General features: G+C 40.2%; 1 protein-coding gene across 1 annotated transcript; it reads right to left on the reverse strand.

Annotated features, from left to right (window-relative positions):
* Positions 1-4,896: 4,896 nt before the first annotated feature.
* On the reverse strand, positions 4,897-14,405 carry LOC118558723 (ubiquitin carboxyl-terminal hydrolase 37-like). Its single transcript, XM_036129269.1, has 18 exons — positions 14,397-14,405; positions 12,127-12,185; positions 11,908-12,007; positions 11,728-11,798; positions 11,456-11,611; positions 11,108-11,251; positions 10,884-10,991; positions 9,249-9,407; positions 8,969-9,116; positions 8,676-8,767; positions 8,406-8,537; positions 6,300-6,423; positions 6,047-6,198; positions 5,849-5,948; positions 5,697-5,773; positions 5,473-5,596; positions 5,301-5,361; positions 4,897-5,199 (listed from the first exon to the last, which is right to left on the reverse strand). Exons 8-18 carry the CDS (start codon positions 9,299-9,301, stop codon positions 4,973-4,975), a joined length of 1,290 nt encoding a protein of 429 aa, XP_035985162.1. The 5' UTR covers positions 9,302-9,407; positions 10,884-10,991; positions 11,108-11,251; positions 11,456-11,611; positions 11,728-11,798; positions 11,908-12,007; positions 12,127-12,185; positions 14,397-14,405; the 3' UTR covers positions 4,897-4,972.
* Between the last annotated feature and the right edge of the window lie 5,640 nt (positions 14,406-20,045).

A 20,045-nucleotide genomic window follows, 5' to 3' on the forward strand; every position in this document is an offset into this window, starting at 1 on the left:
CCACGCCTGCTAGCCAGAGCTTCCCACGCCCGCTGGCCAGAGTTTCCACGCCTGCTAGCCAGAGCTTCCCACGCCCGCTAGCCAGAGTTTCCACGCCCGCTAGCCAGAGCTTCCCATGCCCGCTAGCCAGAGTTTCCCATGCCTGCTAGCCAGAGCTTCCTACGTCTGCTAGCCAGAGTTTCCACACCTGCTAGCCAGAGCTTCCCACGCCCGCTAGCCAGAGTTACCACGCCCGCTAGCCAGAGCTTCCCACGCCCGATAGCCAGAGTTTCCCACGCCTGCTAGCCAGAGCTTCCTATGTCTGCTAGCCAGAGTTTCCACACCTGCTAGCCAGAGCTTCCCACGCCTGCTAGCCAGAGCTTCCCACGCCCGCTAGCCAGAGTTTCCACGCCCGCTAGCCAGAGCTTCCCACGCCCGCTAGCCAGAGTTTCCCACGCCTGCTAGCCAGAGCTTCCTACGTCTGCTAGCCAGAGTTTCCACACCTGCTAGCCAGAGCTTCCCACGCCCGCTAGCCAGAGTTTCCACGCCTGCTAGTCAGAGCTCCCACGTCCGCTAGTCAGAGCTTCCTACGTCTGCTAGCCAGAGTTTCCCACGCCTGCTAGCCAGAGCTTCCCACGCCTGCTAGCCAGAGTTTCCTACACCTGCTAGCCAGAGTTTCCACGCCTGCTAGCCAGAGCTTCCCACGCCCGCTAGCCAGAGTTTCCACGCCTGCTAGCCAGAGCTTCCCACGCCCGCTGGCCAGAGTTTCCATGCCTGCTAGCCAGAGCTTCCCACGCCCGCTTGCCAGAGTTTCCATGCCCGCTAGCCAGAGCTTCCCACGCCCGCTAGCCAGAGTTTCCCACGCCTGCTAGCCAGAGCTTCCTACGTCTGCTAGCCAGAGTTTCCACACCTGCTAGCCAGAGCTTCCCACGCCCGCTAGCCAGAGTTTCCATGCCCGCTAGCTTGAGTTTCCACGCCCACTAGCCAGAGCTTCCCACGCCCGCTAGCCAGAGTTTCCCACGCCTGCTAGCCAGAGCTTCCTACGTCTGCTAGCCAGAGCTTCCTACGTCTGCTAGTCAGAGCTCCCATGTCTGCTAGCCAGAGCTTCCTACGTCTGCCTGACAGAGTTCCCTTCATCGACGCCTGCTACTCCAGCTCTCCAAGTTATCTTTCTGCTGTGCTGCTGGATCTGCTGCTACTCTAGCGCTCCAAGTTATCTCTCACATTTCTCACATTTCTTTAAAATTTGTTGTAATGCTGTTTACAAATGTTATTAGGAAGGTAATTTGCACTACATAGACCTGGTGCTGCTACATGAAGTGCACAAACAATTAAGTGTTTATTTTTTATTGTAATATTTTAAATGTTCTACATTGTTTGCTAGCCATTGTTAAAGTTTTGTGTTTTTCTGAAAGGAGCTTTGCACAAGTTAGTGTGATGGTACAGTTTTGGCCTACCTGTCTCCTCATAAACTTTCCAGCACTTTCCACCTCTCATGCAGCCCAGCTCTCACTCCACCTCCTCACTAGTTACACCTGCCGTTCCTAATTAAGCCTGGATTCAGTGCACCTGCCAACAGCTCTACTTGAACCTCCCTCAGTCTGCTCTTCTCCGCTGGATCGTCATCATTCTTCATCCAAACCTCGTCCTGCCTCGTGTTTCTCACGCCTGCTAGTCAGAGCTTCCCACGCCTGCTAGTCAGAGCTTCCCACGCCTGCTAGTCAGAGCTTCCCACGCCTGCTAGTCAGAGCTTCCCATGCCTGTTAGCCAGAGTTCTGGCTAGCAGGCATGAGAAACACGAGGCAGGACGAGGTTTGGATGAAGAATGATGACGATCCAGCGGAGAAGAGCAGACTGAGGGAGGTTCAAGTAGAGCTGTTGGCAGGTGCACTGAATCCAGGCTTAATTAGGAACGGCAGGTGGAACTAGTGAGGAGGTGGAGTGAGAGCTGGGCTGCATGAGAGGTGGAAAGTGCTGGAAAGTTTATGAGGAGACAGGCAGGCCAAAACTGTACCATCACACTAACTTGCGCAAAGCTCCTTTCAGAAAAACACAAAACTTTAATAATGGCTAGCAAACAATGTAGAACATTTAAAATATTACAATAAAAAATAAACACTTAATTGTTTGTGCACTTCATGTAGCAACACCAGGTCTATGTAGTGCAAATTACCTTCCTAATAACATTTGTAAACAGCATTATAACAAATTTTAAAGAAATGTGAGCAATCTGAATCTTGATGTTTTTTTACGCCAGGTCATCAATGCAAATTACCTTCCCGGAGAACATCTTCTGTTTGATTTTTATATTAAACTTATTTTTTCTATTTAAAAAATGTTCATGTTTTATTATCCAATCCATTCTGCTTTAACTGGCCTGAAGGAAACTGTCAAAGATGGACACACAAAGGAAGACGCTCACATACACACAGAGAAAGAGCGCTCGTAGCCAATCTACACCACTCTGTCACATCTTTCCTGCTCCGACACGTCTTACTTCAAATAGCGTTGCGACTCTTAAACTAAAATTAATGACAGCGAGAAAATAACTTCTTGTTTTGGGGAGGAGGAGGAAGAAAAAGGCCACCGCTGAACATTATTTTTTACAAAGTTAAATGCTATAAGTGTTGTGATTGTTTTCATGCGTGTACATGATGACTCTTCAAGGCAACGAGCACTAACACAGCGGTGGCCAGCTGGAAACAAACATGTTTTTTTAGACAGTGGGGTGGAGTTTTATACCAACTTTAAACAGCTCAACCACCATTTAAAAGCCAACATTGACACGCGAGTTTCTGTGAGTGAAAATGGAAGTAAAAACCCTGCTCCATTCTCAGTGAAACAGCTGTTCCCTCCCGCTCACAGTGACCGAGGCAGACATTCAAAGGGCAAATACTAAATCAGACGGTTAAAAATACAATATTTGTGTTTTGTCTTGTATCGGGATGGGACGATACACTGCATGCATTGGCCATTGGCGAATTCAGCCACCATGCTTTGACGTCCCGTGACACGCATACGTTTTACGCTGCCTCCCTGGCAGAGAGCGCCTGGTAATGTTGTCAGACTGATTGACAATTTAGCGGTATTTGCCCTTTGAATGTCTGCCTCTGTCACTGTGAGCGGGTGGGAACAGCTGTTTTACTGAGAACGGAGCAGGGTTTTTACTTTAACTCAATGAAACTCGCAGGTCAATGCTGGTTTGTAAATGGTGGTTGAGCTGCTAAAGTCAGTATAAAACTCCATCCCACTGTCTAAAAAAAAACATGTCCGATCTCCAGCTGGCTACCTGCCACCGCTGTGTTAGTGCTCGTTGCCATGATGTCGTGTATGAGCATGAAAATAATCACAACACTTGAAGCATTTAACTTTGCAGAAAATAATGTTTAGCAGTGGTCAGTCTATTTCCTCTTCCTCCCCACAACAAGAAAATCTTTTGTCGCTGTTATTAAGTTTAGTTTGAGAGTCACAAAGCTAATTGAAGTAAGACGGTGTCTTTGACAGTTTCCTTCAGGTCTGTTGAAGCTGAATGGATTGGATAATAAAACGTGGTCATTTTTTTAAGTAGAGCAAATACGTTTAATATATAAATCAAACAGAACATTTCTCGGGAATGTAATTTGCACTAGATAGGCCTTGTGCTGCTACATGAAGTGCACAAACAATTAAGTGTTTATTTTTTGTTGTTATATATTTTAATGTTCTATATTGTTTGCTAGCCATTGTTAATGTTTTGTGTTTTTTAAAAGGAGCTTTGCACAAGTTAGAAGCTTTTTATTTCACCCTTTTTCATACATGTCTGACATGTAAAATGAGTTTTCCTCCATTTACTGCAGTTGCCTCTACAGCAGAGGTGTCCAAACTTTTCACTACATGGGCCAAAATTGTCAAGTCAAAGGAACTAAAAATGAATACAATTGTGTTTTAAAACCAAAACAATAACGTTAATGTTTTACCTGCTCTACAAAATATGACTATTTTAAATGTCAGATTTTTTTGTAGGAAAATAATGTGTAAATTATTGTGGATCCAAAATGTAAAAAAGGGTTTTGCTCAATTGTTGTTTATAGATTATTTTGAATAATTGAATTTGACTCTGTTACAATAAAAAATGTAACTCTTTTTGGTCTAGCAATATAAGAACAGTATTTGGGTCAGTTTTCCAATTTTAATTTCTAGCCAATTTTAATAATCAAAATCATGGCAGATTTTAATTCACCAAAGTCTGCATTTGAGTAATTAAATATCATTGGGTAAATGTTACTATGAAATTAAAGAGAATGTCAAAAGTGTGTTTATTATAAGATGGATACTTTGTGTTGTACTCAACATTTTCAGTTGTATTATTTTAATTTTTACGTATCGGTTATCGATTTGCCTGATGTCAAAATAATCGGTATCGGCCTTAAAAACCTGCATCGGTCGACCTCTTACTTAAACCGAATCAAGAATGTGTGGATCTGATAAGGTGTGAAAACTGCTATTCACAAACGCTCTCAATCTAATCTGACTGTGCTTGAACTATTTTGCAAAGAAGAATGGCCATAAATTTCAGTCACAAGATGTTGAAAACTGGTACAGACTTGCAGTAATTACAGCAAAACGCGGTTCCAAGAAATATTTACTGGGGGGTGCTGAATACTTTTGCACATTGCTCTTTTCAGTTTTTTATTTGTTTAAAAAAAGAGACCATGTATTAGTTTCTTGCTACTTCACAGTTGTATAGCAGTTTATCTTTCACATAAGATTCCAATAAAATGTATTTGTATTTTTGGTTGTAATGTGACAATATATGGAAAAGTTAAAGACGTGTGAATAATTTTGCAAGCCACTGTAGTAATTTGTGGCATTGCTTGCTGCAGTCAATACTGCAGCCCTGATGGCAGGTGTGTTAGCTCTTCAAGGGCTGGAAAGAGAACGCAAATACATTCAGATTTACTGGATTTAAGAACATTTTAAGTATGCAAAACCATCTCCTGGGTAGCACTGATTACTAATGCAAGCATGTCAGAGAACTGCAGCTAATAAACTGTAGCTGTGAAACCCAAATCAATCTCTTACCCTGTTTTTCATAGAACAGCAGGAAAGCAGTTGTTTCTCTGCGGCGACAGACATCTTCTGCTGTTGTTTGGCTAACACGCTCATCATTATATGTTAGCCAAAGGTTGGCTGAATCCCCCATATCCGGCCTTCCGTAGATACTGTCGCAGATGTAATGACCTGAGAGCAAAGGGAAAACATTTTTAGCCTGGAAAGCAAAACCTGCAAATGTCGACGTCGATAACTGTGACAGAAAAACAGAACCTCAGACAAACACTTACCACTGTCAGCACTGGAGCCCATGTGGCTGACGACGCTCACCAGAGAATAACGAGCTGTCGTCTACAAAACATCATAGTGTTTAGATACGGTTGAAGGACACGAGCAGCTGACTGATTTGTTATTGCTGAGACCCATTCTTCGTTTTATATCTAACAATTGTAATTTTCTTACATTTCTGTTGGCCATATACTCTTCCTTCAGCACAAGTTCTTTTGACAAAGTGATGGGATTCTTCATCTTGTTGACAGTGTAGGACCTGGTGACTATAAAGCGCTTCAGGTGCAGGATCAGCACACTGAGAGGAAGGAGAAATAGACCAGAGAGGATCAGATAAAGGAAACTTCTCAGCCTGAACAACTGGATGGCAGTGATTACAGTGTGGTTGTGTAACCTACTTCGGCAGGGTGGAGAAAGAGCTCTGCAGGGACGACTGCTGCGCTCCACAGTGGCATGTGAATTCTATCTGGTTCTCCTGAACGAGACAATTATTACTTTTACTTTAAATCTCTCAAAATTGAGTTCGCTTTTCAAATATGTTTGCACTTACCTTGAGATACTCCTGCAGACACTGGCCCACCGTTCCCCCTGGTACCAGGTCCAGACTGAGGTTAACAAAGTCCTCGATTCTATAGGACTGCTCACCACATCTGAAATGGACAGTTGAGTTGAAAAATAACCACAGTAACCACAATAACCACTCCTGGAGACGCAACAAGTCAGCAGTGTAAATAGAATACATTCATACCCCCTGCAGGTTCTGACGTTTAACATCTGAAGTGTAATATGTTCACGGACTGGGCACGTGTAGGTCAGGCCAGAGTTTACAGCTGTCAGCTCAACCTCTGATGACACAGACCTCATTATGTCCAGAACACAAACGAGGAACTCATGGGCATCCTGCTCAGAAACCCAAAGAAATGGTTCAGAAGATAGGAATTAAACAAAATCTGTCAAAGATTGACACTGTGCCGTCTAGTATAAATAAGTATGGCACTAACCTTCTGCTCGTCATCGTCAAAATCTGAATTATACTCAGCGACGGTCCATTTAAAAGTGGATAGAACCAACATTTTGTCCTCTCTGATGTTGGTGAAGCGACTGGCTTCAATATCTAGAAACCATCTGGTGAGAACAGAAGTGAAGAACATAATCTTTTGTTAGTTTAAAATAAATGACAGCCTCCTTTTTAATAGTAGTTGATTACCAAGGTTTCCATCTAACTTAGATCTTGACAAGGCAGTTATGAAGTGATGCATAATTATGAAGTGGAAAGGAAATTATAGGTATAACATGAATTTGTATTGATGCTCATGACTCCTGACACTCTATGTCATCCTCAACTGTAGTTTGGGGATGACATGTGCGCCAGATATTTATTTGGCTGCCATCTTTAAAATTAGTTAAATGTATCTTCTTGGTGCACACAAGAAACTTTTAAGAAAATATAATTATCTTCAATGTCCCTTTCTTGGCATGTCTTGAGTCAAACCTCCAACAAGTCCTTCTAAGGCTTTCTGTTTACAATAGCTTTTTGCAAAAGCTATTGGAATCTGTGGATTAATTTGTGGAGTTTATGTATTTGTCCTTTTTGACAGACCTTCCCACCTTATCTGTGGATCACTACTCCTTAGTCACAATTGCCTCCTTGGCTGCCTACTAATGCTTTACTTCACCACTGATTTATTTCTGTTTTTGGATCATAGATTGAACTTTTCCATTAGACATTCAAAACTTGAAATTTCTAACTTTCCCACTAGTTTCTCCTTAACCTAACAACTGTGCACCTTGGTCTTCATTAAGTTGGTTCACTAAAGCCACAGTTCCAATGACCCTACTCAGTTTAGCTCGCCAAACTCGGCTCCTCTCTACTTAATTTATCTTTGCGCGCTTTTTGTTTCCACCTGCCTAGAAATGACCGGTAGAAGAAAACGCCTCTTGTAGGTGGCTTTAGCCCCCTTCTCCCCGCTCCACACTATGTTTGAAACATTGAAAATTGAAAGAAATCAGCGAAAAAAAGGCAAACAACTCAAAATACCTAATTATAAATAAAGCATAAATAAAAGGAAAAAAAAATCCTAATTATGTTTCGATAACTGCCTGTCTTTTTTTGGTGAACACGGTATAGTCTGAGTGTGTTTGTAATGTTCATTTACACAACAATGGGGAAAGTTTTCTTTGACAACAGCACAATTTGAACGTAACAGCTTGAAAATGTCCCGCGTTTCTTCCAGGGAATCCCTGGCTCATGTATTGTATGACAGAAATCTATTTAAATTAGTGCATAAAGGCACAACATAGCAGCTGTCTACAATTTAAGCAACCACAGAAGAAAACAATAGCGGCTAGTGCAGTATTGCTTTGGCTACTGACTTTTCTGAATGAAAGCACGGCTAGCTACGACTATAATTCAAAGTCCCCTTCAACAAACATCCGTCCATAGGAAAATGTTATTGTCTGCCATCTTTGACATTATTACCTGGTCTTTTACAAAAAAACAATAAATTCACTCAAGGTGGTCATTCAAATGTAACAATATGACAATATGAGAACGTTCAAGGGATATGAATATTGTTGCAACGCAGAATCCAAATGTATATCAACACAGTTCTTGACATTCTATAGACCAGGGGTCTTCAACCTAGATACTGAGGACCCACTGTCCTGCATGTTTTAGGTGTTTCACTGCCTCCACACACCGGACGTAAATGGGTGATTAACAGGCCTCTGCAGCCCGTAATGGTTGCTGAGGAGGTTGTGCAATAACATGATCCAGGTATGGTGAAACACACCTATACATGCAGAACAGTGCTTCCTGAGGAACAGGGTTAAAGACCCCTGCTATGCACTGGTGGTCTTTTAGAGCACATGTGGCAAGCTCCAGTCCTTGAGGTCCAGTATCCATGATGTGTCCCTGGTCCAACATAACTGAATCGAACAGCAGAATTACCTCCTCAGTATGCAGTCGTATTCTCCAGAGTCCTGCTAATGGCCTGATTATGTGACTCAGGCCTGTTGAAGCAGAGACGTGTATAAAAGTTGCAGGACACTGTCCCTCAAGGACTGGAGTTTGACACACTTGTTTTTGCATCTGTGCAGTGCTGTACCTGAAGAGCTGAGATCCGGGGAGAAAGCGCCACGCAGGCAGCTGCTTGTGGATCTCTTGAACGAAGCAGTTTAGATTTAGGAGACTTTGGAGGATGGAGTTCATGTAGCAAGTCATGCCCATGTTGGGTAACCTTAAAACACACACGACAAATAACCAGAGTCAGAACATGGGCTTCAGTTTCCACGCATTTGAAATGTTTTAGAGCAGAGGGTTTTGTAAAATGTAGTCTGTAAAAAGCTTATTTATCAATTTTTGTGCTTTTGTATACCCAAAGCAGACCAGCTCCTGTTTGGGGATGGTTTTCTTGGTACTTGAAGAAGGCTTTGCTGAGTGGTTGAGTCCTGGACGGTTGAATTCAGCCTGTGGATGACAGACATAATCTGAAGTGAAGGCTCTATATGTGGCCCTTCTTTGTTTTCATGTGGAAAGACTCTCATTTGTGATAAAAAGATACAGTATTAAAGTTCAGTACAGCAAAAACTGAACATGCTGTGGTTGTTTCTGTTATTTATATGATACTGAGTTGATGCAATCAACAACATTCAGCTTGATTCAACATACCTTATGAAACAGTTGAGACAGGATTAACCCACACATGTTTTTTATGCTTTTAAAAGTCTCATTTTTTCCTGACTCAGGAGAAGATTGTGTGCAGGAAACATCTTGATGTCCAGGTTCCGTATTTGCTACTTCCACGGTTCTCTTTAAACTTCAGATTTAAAAAACAAGCAAACAAAATTAATATCAGTGGAATTACAAATCATCATGAATTTCTTTCTTTTTCATTGCAATGAAACCCAAATAGCTGATTTGATGGCACAGACCAGCTAAAAGCTTTTACCTCTCTTCTGTGGCAGAAGAGGTCAGAAATACTTCTCCGCTGTCTTCTTTCATGGTGTGTAAGTCTTTCTCAGCGGCAACTGAGGGAAGAGTGCCACCATCAGGAGCAGTTTCCACCTGGACTCCAAGTTGTCCTGAAATGTCGTTCAGGACGCAGACACTGGTGATAAAAAGAAAGAGATGTTTAACTGTGTAGTTCAGCCATCCTAAGGCTGAATCCTATTACCTAGGCTATCCAGTTTAGTTTTAGTATATACTTTAAACTTCCAGTGCTATTTTTAAAGCTCTTATGGGAGCAATAAATACATTTTCACCACTAGTTGGGGCTTGAGCACTGCCTGTCGACCAAAACAAGATGTGCATCAACTCAAACCTCTCTCTACTTCTGCTCCAGCTGCAACCCGGCCCCCATTTCCCCTCCCTTTTCTCCACCATCGGATTGTATGTGCATCTTTGCAATGGATAGATACACAGCAAAACAGCATCACCTTTCGGAGGAACGTTTGTAGTGTAGAAGTAAGTAACTCATAGCGTTATAATGCTGTTAACAAGAGAACACTTTGCTCTCCGCCATTGTGTGCCTAAACCAAACACTGCTCTGGTTGTGGCATTTTAAGACAGGGAGGGGCTAAGCCTTGAGTGGCAGCTGTCCACATGCATGTACGTGCACAAGCAGCCAGCCCGACTATGTAAACAAGAGACTGGAGAACAATACAGAGATGGTGTGCGATATCATACCATAGTCTATCTAAAAAGATACCTTTAGTTCTTCGCAAAACTATTTTTAGTTATTTTTATCTGTTAGCTATGTAGCTGAAAACTTAATGAGCTTGTTGAGTGTTTATATTGTAACAGAAGCGCTTAAAGAGCATTTTGCATCCTCATTAAACAGAGCAACAGTAATCCCACACCAGACTCCTTCAGAGTGCTTCACGTTGCATCTGCCTTTACTTTTTTTTCTTTTAGTACTGCAATCAGGCTCCACATTAGAATGACCATCAGCACCGTCTACTGAATGGCGGCCATATTACAACACTGAAAAAAGGTCTAAGTGGATGTTATCAGTTAATTGGATGGAAAAACCTTAACCTAATTAACCATTAATTGACGATTAATCGTAAATAGATTATTTATTTGCATCCCTAATTGGAATTTATTGTTAACAACAGATAAACAGCATTATTTAATGTTCCTGGATTAACATTTATTTCTGTTAATAAATTCTTATACTTGAAGTGAAGTTATCACTTTCCATTTGTGTGAGTTTGCTGTTAGAAGAATGAAAGTGCTCAAATCACTCTTTCAACTATTGTCCTATTATCAAAGCCAAATGGGTTGGTATTCTCTGGACAATACCGGATACGTTGAGAGTTATTTGATAAAATTCAATAACTTAAAAACGTCTGTAATTACACAACATTCCTAATACGTAAACATGCAGAACATAATATGCCAAATACCTAGTTATTAATTTTGCAGCAGAATATTTTGTGATAGTTAAGGGAGGACAAATATACATTGAGAGTTCTAACAGAAAAATTGTCAACAGAAATATAGAGAAAAAATACTAAGTGTGTGAGTGCAGATGTATGATTCTATACAATCATCTTGAATCCAGACTAGACAGTTTTCATACCGTTCTTTCTCCTCAATCTTTTCTGGTACGTCGTGACTTTCAGACGCAGGTTGGATGTCGTCTTGGACATCAGACTCTCCTTCTTTTGAGTCCTCTTGGTTGTTGATGCTGGTAATGAAGGAACACAAAAATCACCACACAAAAACGGATCAACATGACTTTTCATTTGAAACTTGGGAATACTATAAAATATAAATATTATTGAGCTCTAAATAATAACTCACATCTGTGCTGAGACAGTAGAGGGCAAGACAGTATCTTCCACTCTGCTGTTTTGGCCAGTTTGGGAGTCTCCTTCTCTGGAAGAGGCAGGAGAACCATCCAGTGCTCCATCTTCGACATCCCCAAAATCACCAGTGCATTGTATACTATGAAGAAGACACAAAAGTTTAAGACTGTCCACAAGACAGTTATTAGTTTAATTTGAGGACAAGTGGAGAAAAAACTGAACAAGTAACCAATGATTCCTGGGGCAAAACAATCTCACATCTGTATTTGTATATTTATATTTTACTTTGTAATGACTGAAACTGGGTTGACCTCTAAAAAGTCTAATGTAAAGAAATTCATACGTGGTGGAGAATTGTTCGACTGACTCATCAGTCTCCTCTTTGTTGTCTGCTGGGAGATGCAGCTCATGGTGTGCAGAGACAGGACTGTAAGGAACAGGTGAAGCCCTGAACTGGACACTAGTCTCTCCTCCCTGAGACTTCTCACTTGTGCAACAACTGTAAAATAAAGAAAAAAAAGGGAAATTAATTCTGTAGTGGCATACACCTCTATAACGGCAACTTAAAAATAGATGATAGAATATGAAACTGCTGTTGATGAAGTTTTATTTTACCTCCTTTCTGTCACAGAGGGTGACTGGATTGTGACCCCGTCCACATCTTGTGGGACATGGGTCTGCTTTTTCTTTAAAATACACACAGATGAAATCAGTCAGACCGTTCTGAGACTCAAAAATTACAACCCCTTTTCTTTGCTGCTTATTTATTAAGAGAATCAGCTCTGCTATACATACCTTGTTATAAAGACGCCAACAATGCCAGTAGGAGGTTTTTCTAGTCCTAGGAGCCTCGCTGGTTGTGATGGTACAGGGAGATGGTACATCTGTCTGCTGGCTGATGTCAGCAAGATAAGCAGAAAACTTCAGATTTTGGGTGTGCAAGTCATTTGTGGCAGGAAAATAAAATAAATTAAAACCACGTGGAAATAAATTAGGATAGTTATAAAACTTTACCTCTTCTGCAGATTTGAGCTTTCACCATCTTCGAAACGTATATCCCTTTGAGGACTTATCTGTTTAAAAGTTGTAAAAACAGATATTTAAGTATGATAATGTTACCTTTTCACAAATAAGTAGCAGGAAGTCAAACTTAATTCAAATCAAATTGAGTGGAAATCATCTTAGTGCATTTAGTCAAATCAGAAGATTACACAAAGAATCAGGTTCCTACCTTTTGTGGTTTACAAATGCAGGAAAACATCTTTACACTTACTGAGCAAAATAACTCAAAAATCGTGTTCAATTTAAGCAAGTAGTTTTCTATCGTGTTAATATTTGGAAAGTGAGTTTGCAAATGTCTGCTAAGCAATATTTTAACTGCTGATATCTGAATGAAATAATTTTGGCATCATGCAGACGCATAATAACCTAACAATGCTGTTCAAAAATAAATATTGTGATTTCAAGTGTATTTGTGTACATTTTTAAAAACACAATTGTTGGGTTCTCCCATAGCAACAATTAGAGATATAATAGAATTCTATTTCCCATGCAAGACATAGAAATTAAAATGCACTATTTTTCAGGCTTCACTATGTTGTCATACTTTCATGTAGAAACACGGTTTAACTTTCTGTTTTTAGAGAAACCCATCATATTTTTTTTTAATTAAAGACGCTATTTTCATACCACCTATGGTTTCTCCAAATTTTGCATTGAAGTGCCACAAACTTTACATGTAAAACCAACAGCTGGCATTGAGACGGTAGTTTGTTATAGTGGGAGAAGGAAATTAAGGAGGTTTTCCCATATAAAATAATAAAATATAAAACCGCTGTTGATGAAGTTTTATTTTACCTCCTTTCTGTCACAGAGGGTGACAGGATTGTGACCCTGTCCACATTTTGTGGGAGATGGGTCTGCTTTTTCTTCTAAATACACACAGATGAGCTCAGACTGTGCTGACACTCACAAATTACAATCACTTTTCTTTGCTGCTTATTAGTAAAATAATCAGCTCTGCTATACATACCTTGTTATGAAGAGATAGACGATGCCAGTAGGAGGTTTTTCTAGTCCTAGGAGCCTCGCTGGTAGCAGGGGTTTTGGTGGAAGTGGGGAACCGTGCCTCTGTCTGTAGGCTGATATCAGAAAAATAAGCAGAAAATGTAAAAAATGTAAGTGTCCAAGTCATTTGTTACAGGAAAATAAAATCTGATAAATTAAAACATTGTGGAAATAAATTAGGATTGTTATAAAACTTTACCTCTTCTGCAGACTTGAACTTTCGCCATCTCCATGACGTACATCCCTCTGAGAGCTTTTCTGTTTAAAAGTTGTAAAAACAGACATTTAAGTATGATAATGTTACCTTTTCACAAATAAGTAGCAACAAGTCAAACTTAATTAAAATCAAATTGAGTGAAAATCATCTTAGTGCATTTAGTCAAATCAGAAGATTACACAAAGAATCAGGTTCCTACCTTTTGTTGTTTACAAATGCAGGAAAACATCTTTACACTTACTGAGCAAAATAACTTGAAAAATCGTGCTAAATTTAAGCAAGTACTTTTTTATCGTGCTAATATTTGGAAAGTGGGTTTCCAAATGTCTCTTAAGCGATATTTTAACTGCCAATATTTGAATAAAATCATTTTGGCGTCATGCGGACGCATGATAACCTAACAATGCTGTTCAAAAATAAATATCGTGATTTCAAGTGTATTTGTGTATATTTTAAAAAACACAATTGTTGGGTTCTCCCATAGCAACAATTAGAGATATAATACAATTCTATTTCCCATGCAAGACATAGAAATTAGAATTCACTATTTTTCAGGCTTCACTATGTTGTCATACTTTCATGTAGAAACACGGTTTAACTTTCTGTTTTTAGAGAAACCCATCATATTTTTTTAAATTTAAGACGCTATTTTCATACCACCTATGGTTTCTCCAAATTTTGCATTGAAGTGCCACAAACTTTACATGTAAAACCAACAGCTGGCATTGAGACGGTAGTTTGTAAGACTGGGAGGAGGAAATTAAGGAGGTTTTCCCATATAAAATAATAAAATATAAAACTGCTGTTGATGAAGTTTTATTTTACTTCCTTTCTGTCACCGAGGGTGACAGGATTGTGACCCTGTCCACATTTTGTGGGAGATGGGTCTGCTTTTTCTTCTAAATACACACAGATGAGCTCAGACTGTGCTGACACTCACAAATTACAACCGGTTTTCTTTGCTACTTTTTAATAAAATAATCAGCTCTGCTATACATACCTTGTTATGAAGAGATAGACGATGCCAGTAGGAGGTTTTTCTAGTCCTAGGAGCCTCGCTGGTAGCAGGGGTTGTGGTGGAAGTGGGGAACCATGCCTCTGTCTGTAGGCTGATATCAGAAAAATAAGCAGAAAATGTAAAAAATTTGAGTGTCTAAGTCATTTGTTACAGGAAAATAAAATCTGATAAATTAAAACCACGTGGAAACAAATTAGGATTGTTATAAAACTTTACCTCTTCTTCAGACTTGAACTTTCGCCATCTCCATGACGTACATCCCTCTGAGGGCTTTTCTGTTTAAAAGTTGTAAAAACAGACATTTAAGTATGATAATGTTACCTTTTCACAAATAAGTAGCAACAAGTCAAACTTAATTGAAATCAAATTGAGTGGAAATCATCTTAGTGCATTTAGTCAAATCAGAAGATTACACAAAGAATCAGGTTCCTACCTTTTGTTGTTTACAAATGCAAGAAAACATCTTTACACTTACTGAGCAAAATAACTTGAAAAATCGTGCTAAATTTAAACAAGTACTTCTCTATCGTGCTAATATTTGGAAAGTGGGTTTCCAAATGTCTGCTAAGCGATATTTTAACTGCTGATATTTGAATGAAATCATTTTGGCATCATGCGGACACATAATAACCTAGCAATGCTGTTCAAAAATAAATATCGTGATTTCAAGTGTATTTGTGTATATTTTTAAAAACACAATTGTTGGGTTCTCCCATAGCAACAATTAGAGATATAATAGAATTCTATTTCCCATGCAGGACATAGAAATTAGAATTCACTATTTTACAGGCTTCACTATGTTGTCATACTTTCATGTAGAAACACGGTTTAACTTCCTGTTTTTAGAGAAACCCATCATATTTTTCTTTAAATTGAAGACGCTATTTTCATACCACCTACAGTTTCTCCAAATTTTGCATTGAGTGCCACAAATTTTACAGGTAAAACCAACATCTGGCATTAAGACGTTAGGTTGTTAGAGTGGGAGGAGGGAATTAAGGAGGTTTTCCTGCAGCTGGCGGGTTGTTGGTTCAATCCCCCGTCTGACCGTCATTGTGTCTTTAGGCAAGACACTACCAGGGTCCTCACCAGGATTTTTCTTTTCAGCATAATGACGCAATGAAATAAATACAGTGCCAAAAATGATCTAAAAATACAAATCTGTGTGCCATTAAATGCAACAAAAAGAAGCCATTTATTCAATAATTGATCAATTAATCAGCTACATCACCCGCATTTAATACAGTGCAGCTCCCATCCCACATTGTCATGCTGAATGCTTTCACTCCTGGCTCTATAAAGGTTTATGAGCAGAAAGTCCAGTTCGTTTCAGTTGCCTGAGAAAGAAGAGCTGTTGTTGGACCTTCAACACAGGGTGGGAGATGTTCTCAGTCAGGAAAGGTGAGAGGAAATGTGGATGCCCAGGAACTTTATGCTGTCCACACGCTCCACCACATCCCCGTGTACTTAGACAGGAGCGTGTTCATTCTTCCTGGACCTCCTGTAGTCCACAATGAACTCCTTGGTCTTGCTGGTGTTCTGGATGCGGTTGTTCCTGGAGCACCACTGTGTAATATTGAGGACCTCCTCTCTGTTGTGGGTCTCATCATTGTTGGAAATGAAACACAGTTTTACCTCGTCCTGACTTTCGCAGTACTGAGCACTGCTTAAAACCCCACCTCTCTCTTTGAATCTGCCACTTTGGTGCCATTTTTTTCCAAAAGTGTCTGGGAGTGGGGTTATGCCCTTACATCAGGGGGAGTTACACTTTAAATAAAATATCTCCTGTGATCCAAGAATACCAAATGTATTTTTTCACACAAGTGTACCAGGGAGAAGTGCCCTATAATTCATCCTCCTGCCTCCCCCCATTTTCACCAAAAAACTGCAGCAGTTCAAAAACTGAATACTGAATTTGCACTGTAGCACCGTAGAGACATTCATAAAAATAAGGATTGTGTGCTATACAGTGGGGGAAATAAGTATTTGACCCCTTGCTGATTTTGCAGGTTTGCCCACTTACAAATAATGCAACAATCTATAATTTTAATCATTATGTACATTCTAACAGTGAGATACAGAATCCCAAAGAAAATTCCAGAAATTCACATCATATGAATTTATAAAAATTGATAACCATCTGATGAGGAAAAACAAGTATATGACCCCCTATCAAACAGCAAGTATTTGTCTGTCTTTAAGACACAGCCCCAGTCCCAACCAATTATCTACATCAAATACACCTGCCTCACCTCGTTACCTGTATAAAAGACACCTGTCTACACCCAAACAACCAGCATCCAACATCATCACCACCATGGGCAAGACCAAAGAGTTTTCTACGGAGATCAGGGACAAGATTGTTGATTTGCACAAGGCTGGGATGCGCTACAAGAGAATCAGAAAGCAACTTGGAGAGAAAAGATCAACTGTCGGTGCAGTTATCAGGAAATGGAAGAAGCACCACCCCACCGCCAACCTCCCTCGGTCTGGGCCTCCACACAAGATCTCGCCTCGTGGGATGTCCCTGATCATGCGAACGGTGTGGAATCATCCCAAAACCACAAGGGGGGAACTGATGAATCAACTGAAGGCAGCTGGGACCACAGTTACAAAAGAAACGGTTGGTAACACATTACATCATGGATTGAAATCCTGCAGCGCACGCAAGGTCCCCCTGCTCAAGAAGAAACATGTACAGGCCCGCATGAAGTTCGCCATTCACCACCTGGACGACTCAGAAGAGGCCTGGAAGAAGGTGATGTGGTCAGATGGGACCAAAATAGAACTTTTTGGCCTCAACTCAACTCGTCGTGTTTGGAGGGCAAAGAACACAGAGTACAACCCAAAGAACACCATCCCCACCGTCAAGCATGGTGGTAGCAACATCATGCTTTGGGGGACGGGACAACTCCATCGTATTGAGGGGAGGATGGACGGGGACATGTATCGTGGAATTCTGGACCAACATCTCCTTCCCTCAGTGAGAGAGCTGAAGATGGGGAGAGGATGGGTGTTTCAGCACGACAACGGCCCTAAGCACACCGCCAAAGCAACAAAAGAGTGGCTGAAGAAGAAGCACATCAAGGTTCTGGAGTGGCCTAGCCAGTCTCCAGACCTGAATCCAATTGAAAATCTTTGGAGGGAGCTTAAAGTTCGAGTTGCCAGGTGACAACCTCGGAACCTGAATGATTTGGAGGCTGTCTGCAGGGAGGAGTGGGCCAACATCCCTGCCGAAATGTGCACAAACCTTGTCACCAACTATATAAACCGTGACATCTGTGCTGGCCAATAATGGCTGTTCTACAAAATATTAACATGCCGTTTGTCCAGGGGGTCAAATACTTGTTTTTCCTCATCAGATGGTTATCAATTTGAATAAATTCATATGATGTGAATTTCTGGAATTTTCTTTGGGATTCTGTCTCTCACTGTTAGAATGTACATATGATTAAAATTATAGATTGTTGCTTTCTTTGTAAGTGGGCAAACCTGCAAAATCAGCAAGTGTCAAATACTTATTTCCCCCACTGTATATACCTCTACGCCTACATACATACGTACCTACACGTATATATGCGCATATTTTTTGTCCTACCAGCATGCGGAGTGAGAGGAATAGTAAAGGAGGTAATAACACCTCCAAGTTGTTGAAGCAACTCTGGCAAAGGGGGCCACTTGGTGGGACACTTGGAGGGCCACCAAGTGGCCGTGGCAACCGTCCAATACAAGAATAGAGTAAAAATATTGTTTATTGTCCCACGGTAGGGAAATCCAGGAAAAAGCGGTATCTCCAAGTCGTTGCTTCACTGTAAGAATTATCAGGGTGGTTTAACTTACAATTTTAAGTTCAGTTGCTGCCTTAAAAACATGTTATTTCAACTTTAAGAAAAGCTTTCATTCAACTAAGGAAGGTAACTTTGAAAAGTTTCCCAGTTGATGATAATTTATCGTTTCTACTTGATACTCTGAGTTGAAATGACTAACAATATTACATTACCCATTCACAAAAACTCTGATTCTATTGTCAAGTGAACTTTTAACAACATATCCTTTTAACTCAAATAATTCAGTTATACCAATTTTTCAATTAATGATCAACTGTTGTTTAAACTCAGTACCGCAAGTAAAAACAACTCACAACACTGCCTTAGCTGTTTGAGAAAACTTGCTTTCTCTTTTCAAAGGAACATGCAATTACATATTCTCTTAAATCATTTTTTTATGTTTAAATAACTCACAATTCAAAATAAAATGCGTCTTCAAGTTACATTACCTCATGTTTTTAAGGCAGCAATTGAACTTAATACTACAAATTAAATAGACTAACATTTTTAAATATTATCCCTTATGTTAATTGATAATGGCAAGTTCACCAATTTCCTGAAAGACAACACTGAATGCACTTAGAACTCTAATGTTTTTAAACATTTATTTTCACAAATTGTGGTAACAAAGCTCATTAGATAAGAGAGTCCAACCACAAACAGCTCTTTAAACAGAGGCGTATGAAGCTGCGTAAACTCAGTGACGCAAGATAAAACAAGTCTGCCTAAAGCAAATAGCTGTTGAGACCATGACTTCTAAACTGGCCTTACAAAGTGAATATGGGTAGCATCTGCTTAAAATCCGGAATTGAAGTAAAAAAAACAAAAAACAAAGTGTCCTATTTTACAGAATTTTGACTGGGAAAGAAAATTCACAAAATTCCAATTTTCATACCCCACTCAACTGCAAAGAACATTTTCTGAGGCTAGTTATTGTCTGAACTTTCAAACCTTCTGTCCCACCTTAAATTTCCCTTTATTTTAACATCACTATAGTCTTTGACCAGTAAAGACCATCATTTTTCATAAATCATTCAAATACAATGAAGTGGAAGAAGATCTTTACACCAATCTTAAACCGAAAATCCTGGGTGTGACGTTTCATCACAGAACAATAGTTCAGCAGCACAATACTGAAAGTTATTGTGCATGAAAATAAGAACAGTGAACAACATTCTCACAGGTCTTTCCAACTTGGCAGATGTTACAGTTTATACCTCAGGGTTCTGTTTCTCAAGCCGTGTACTCGAGCCGAGGCCTGGTCTGGTTTTATCTTCATCACCACTCTCTGAATAAACTCAAAGGAGTACTTCATGGCATCTGGATACTTGAGATTGACACAGTAGATGACACCCATAAGCATGGCAAAGCTCTGTGCCACATCCTTAACGTTGTGAAGCACGATGGTCTCCTCCACCACAACTGCCACATCGAAGACCTCATGTGGAATGGAACCCTGTTCCCCACCTTCACAGCCTATCAGAAGGCCAAGCTGCATCCCTTTCATGGCTTCATCCAGAGTCTCAACATGAGCCTTAATGGAAAAAATAAAATAATTAATTAGGCCATTTTTATGTGCAATCATAGGACATAATTATTCCAAGGCATCTATATATTGCTGGTTGTTTGATTTAATACAAAAGTTACATGAATAAAAATATATAAAGAATGTCTTACATCACACATCCTGATGACATCTGATGGATCTTCTCCTGATATGTAGTGTGGCAGACCAAGCAGAGCAGCAGCCCTTCTCCTCTCGTTTGTGTCCTACAAGACATGATGACAAAAGATTTGTAGTAAG

This window comes from Fundulus heteroclitus, unplaced genomic scaffold (assembly GCF_011125445.2).
Source record: "Fundulus heteroclitus isolate FHET01 unplaced genomic scaffold, MU-UCD_Fhet_4.1 scaffold_151, whole genome shotgun sequence".
In the NCBI taxonomy this organism is placed as follows: Eukaryota; Metazoa; Chordata; class Actinopteri; order Cyprinodontiformes; family Fundulidae; genus Fundulus; species Fundulus heteroclitus.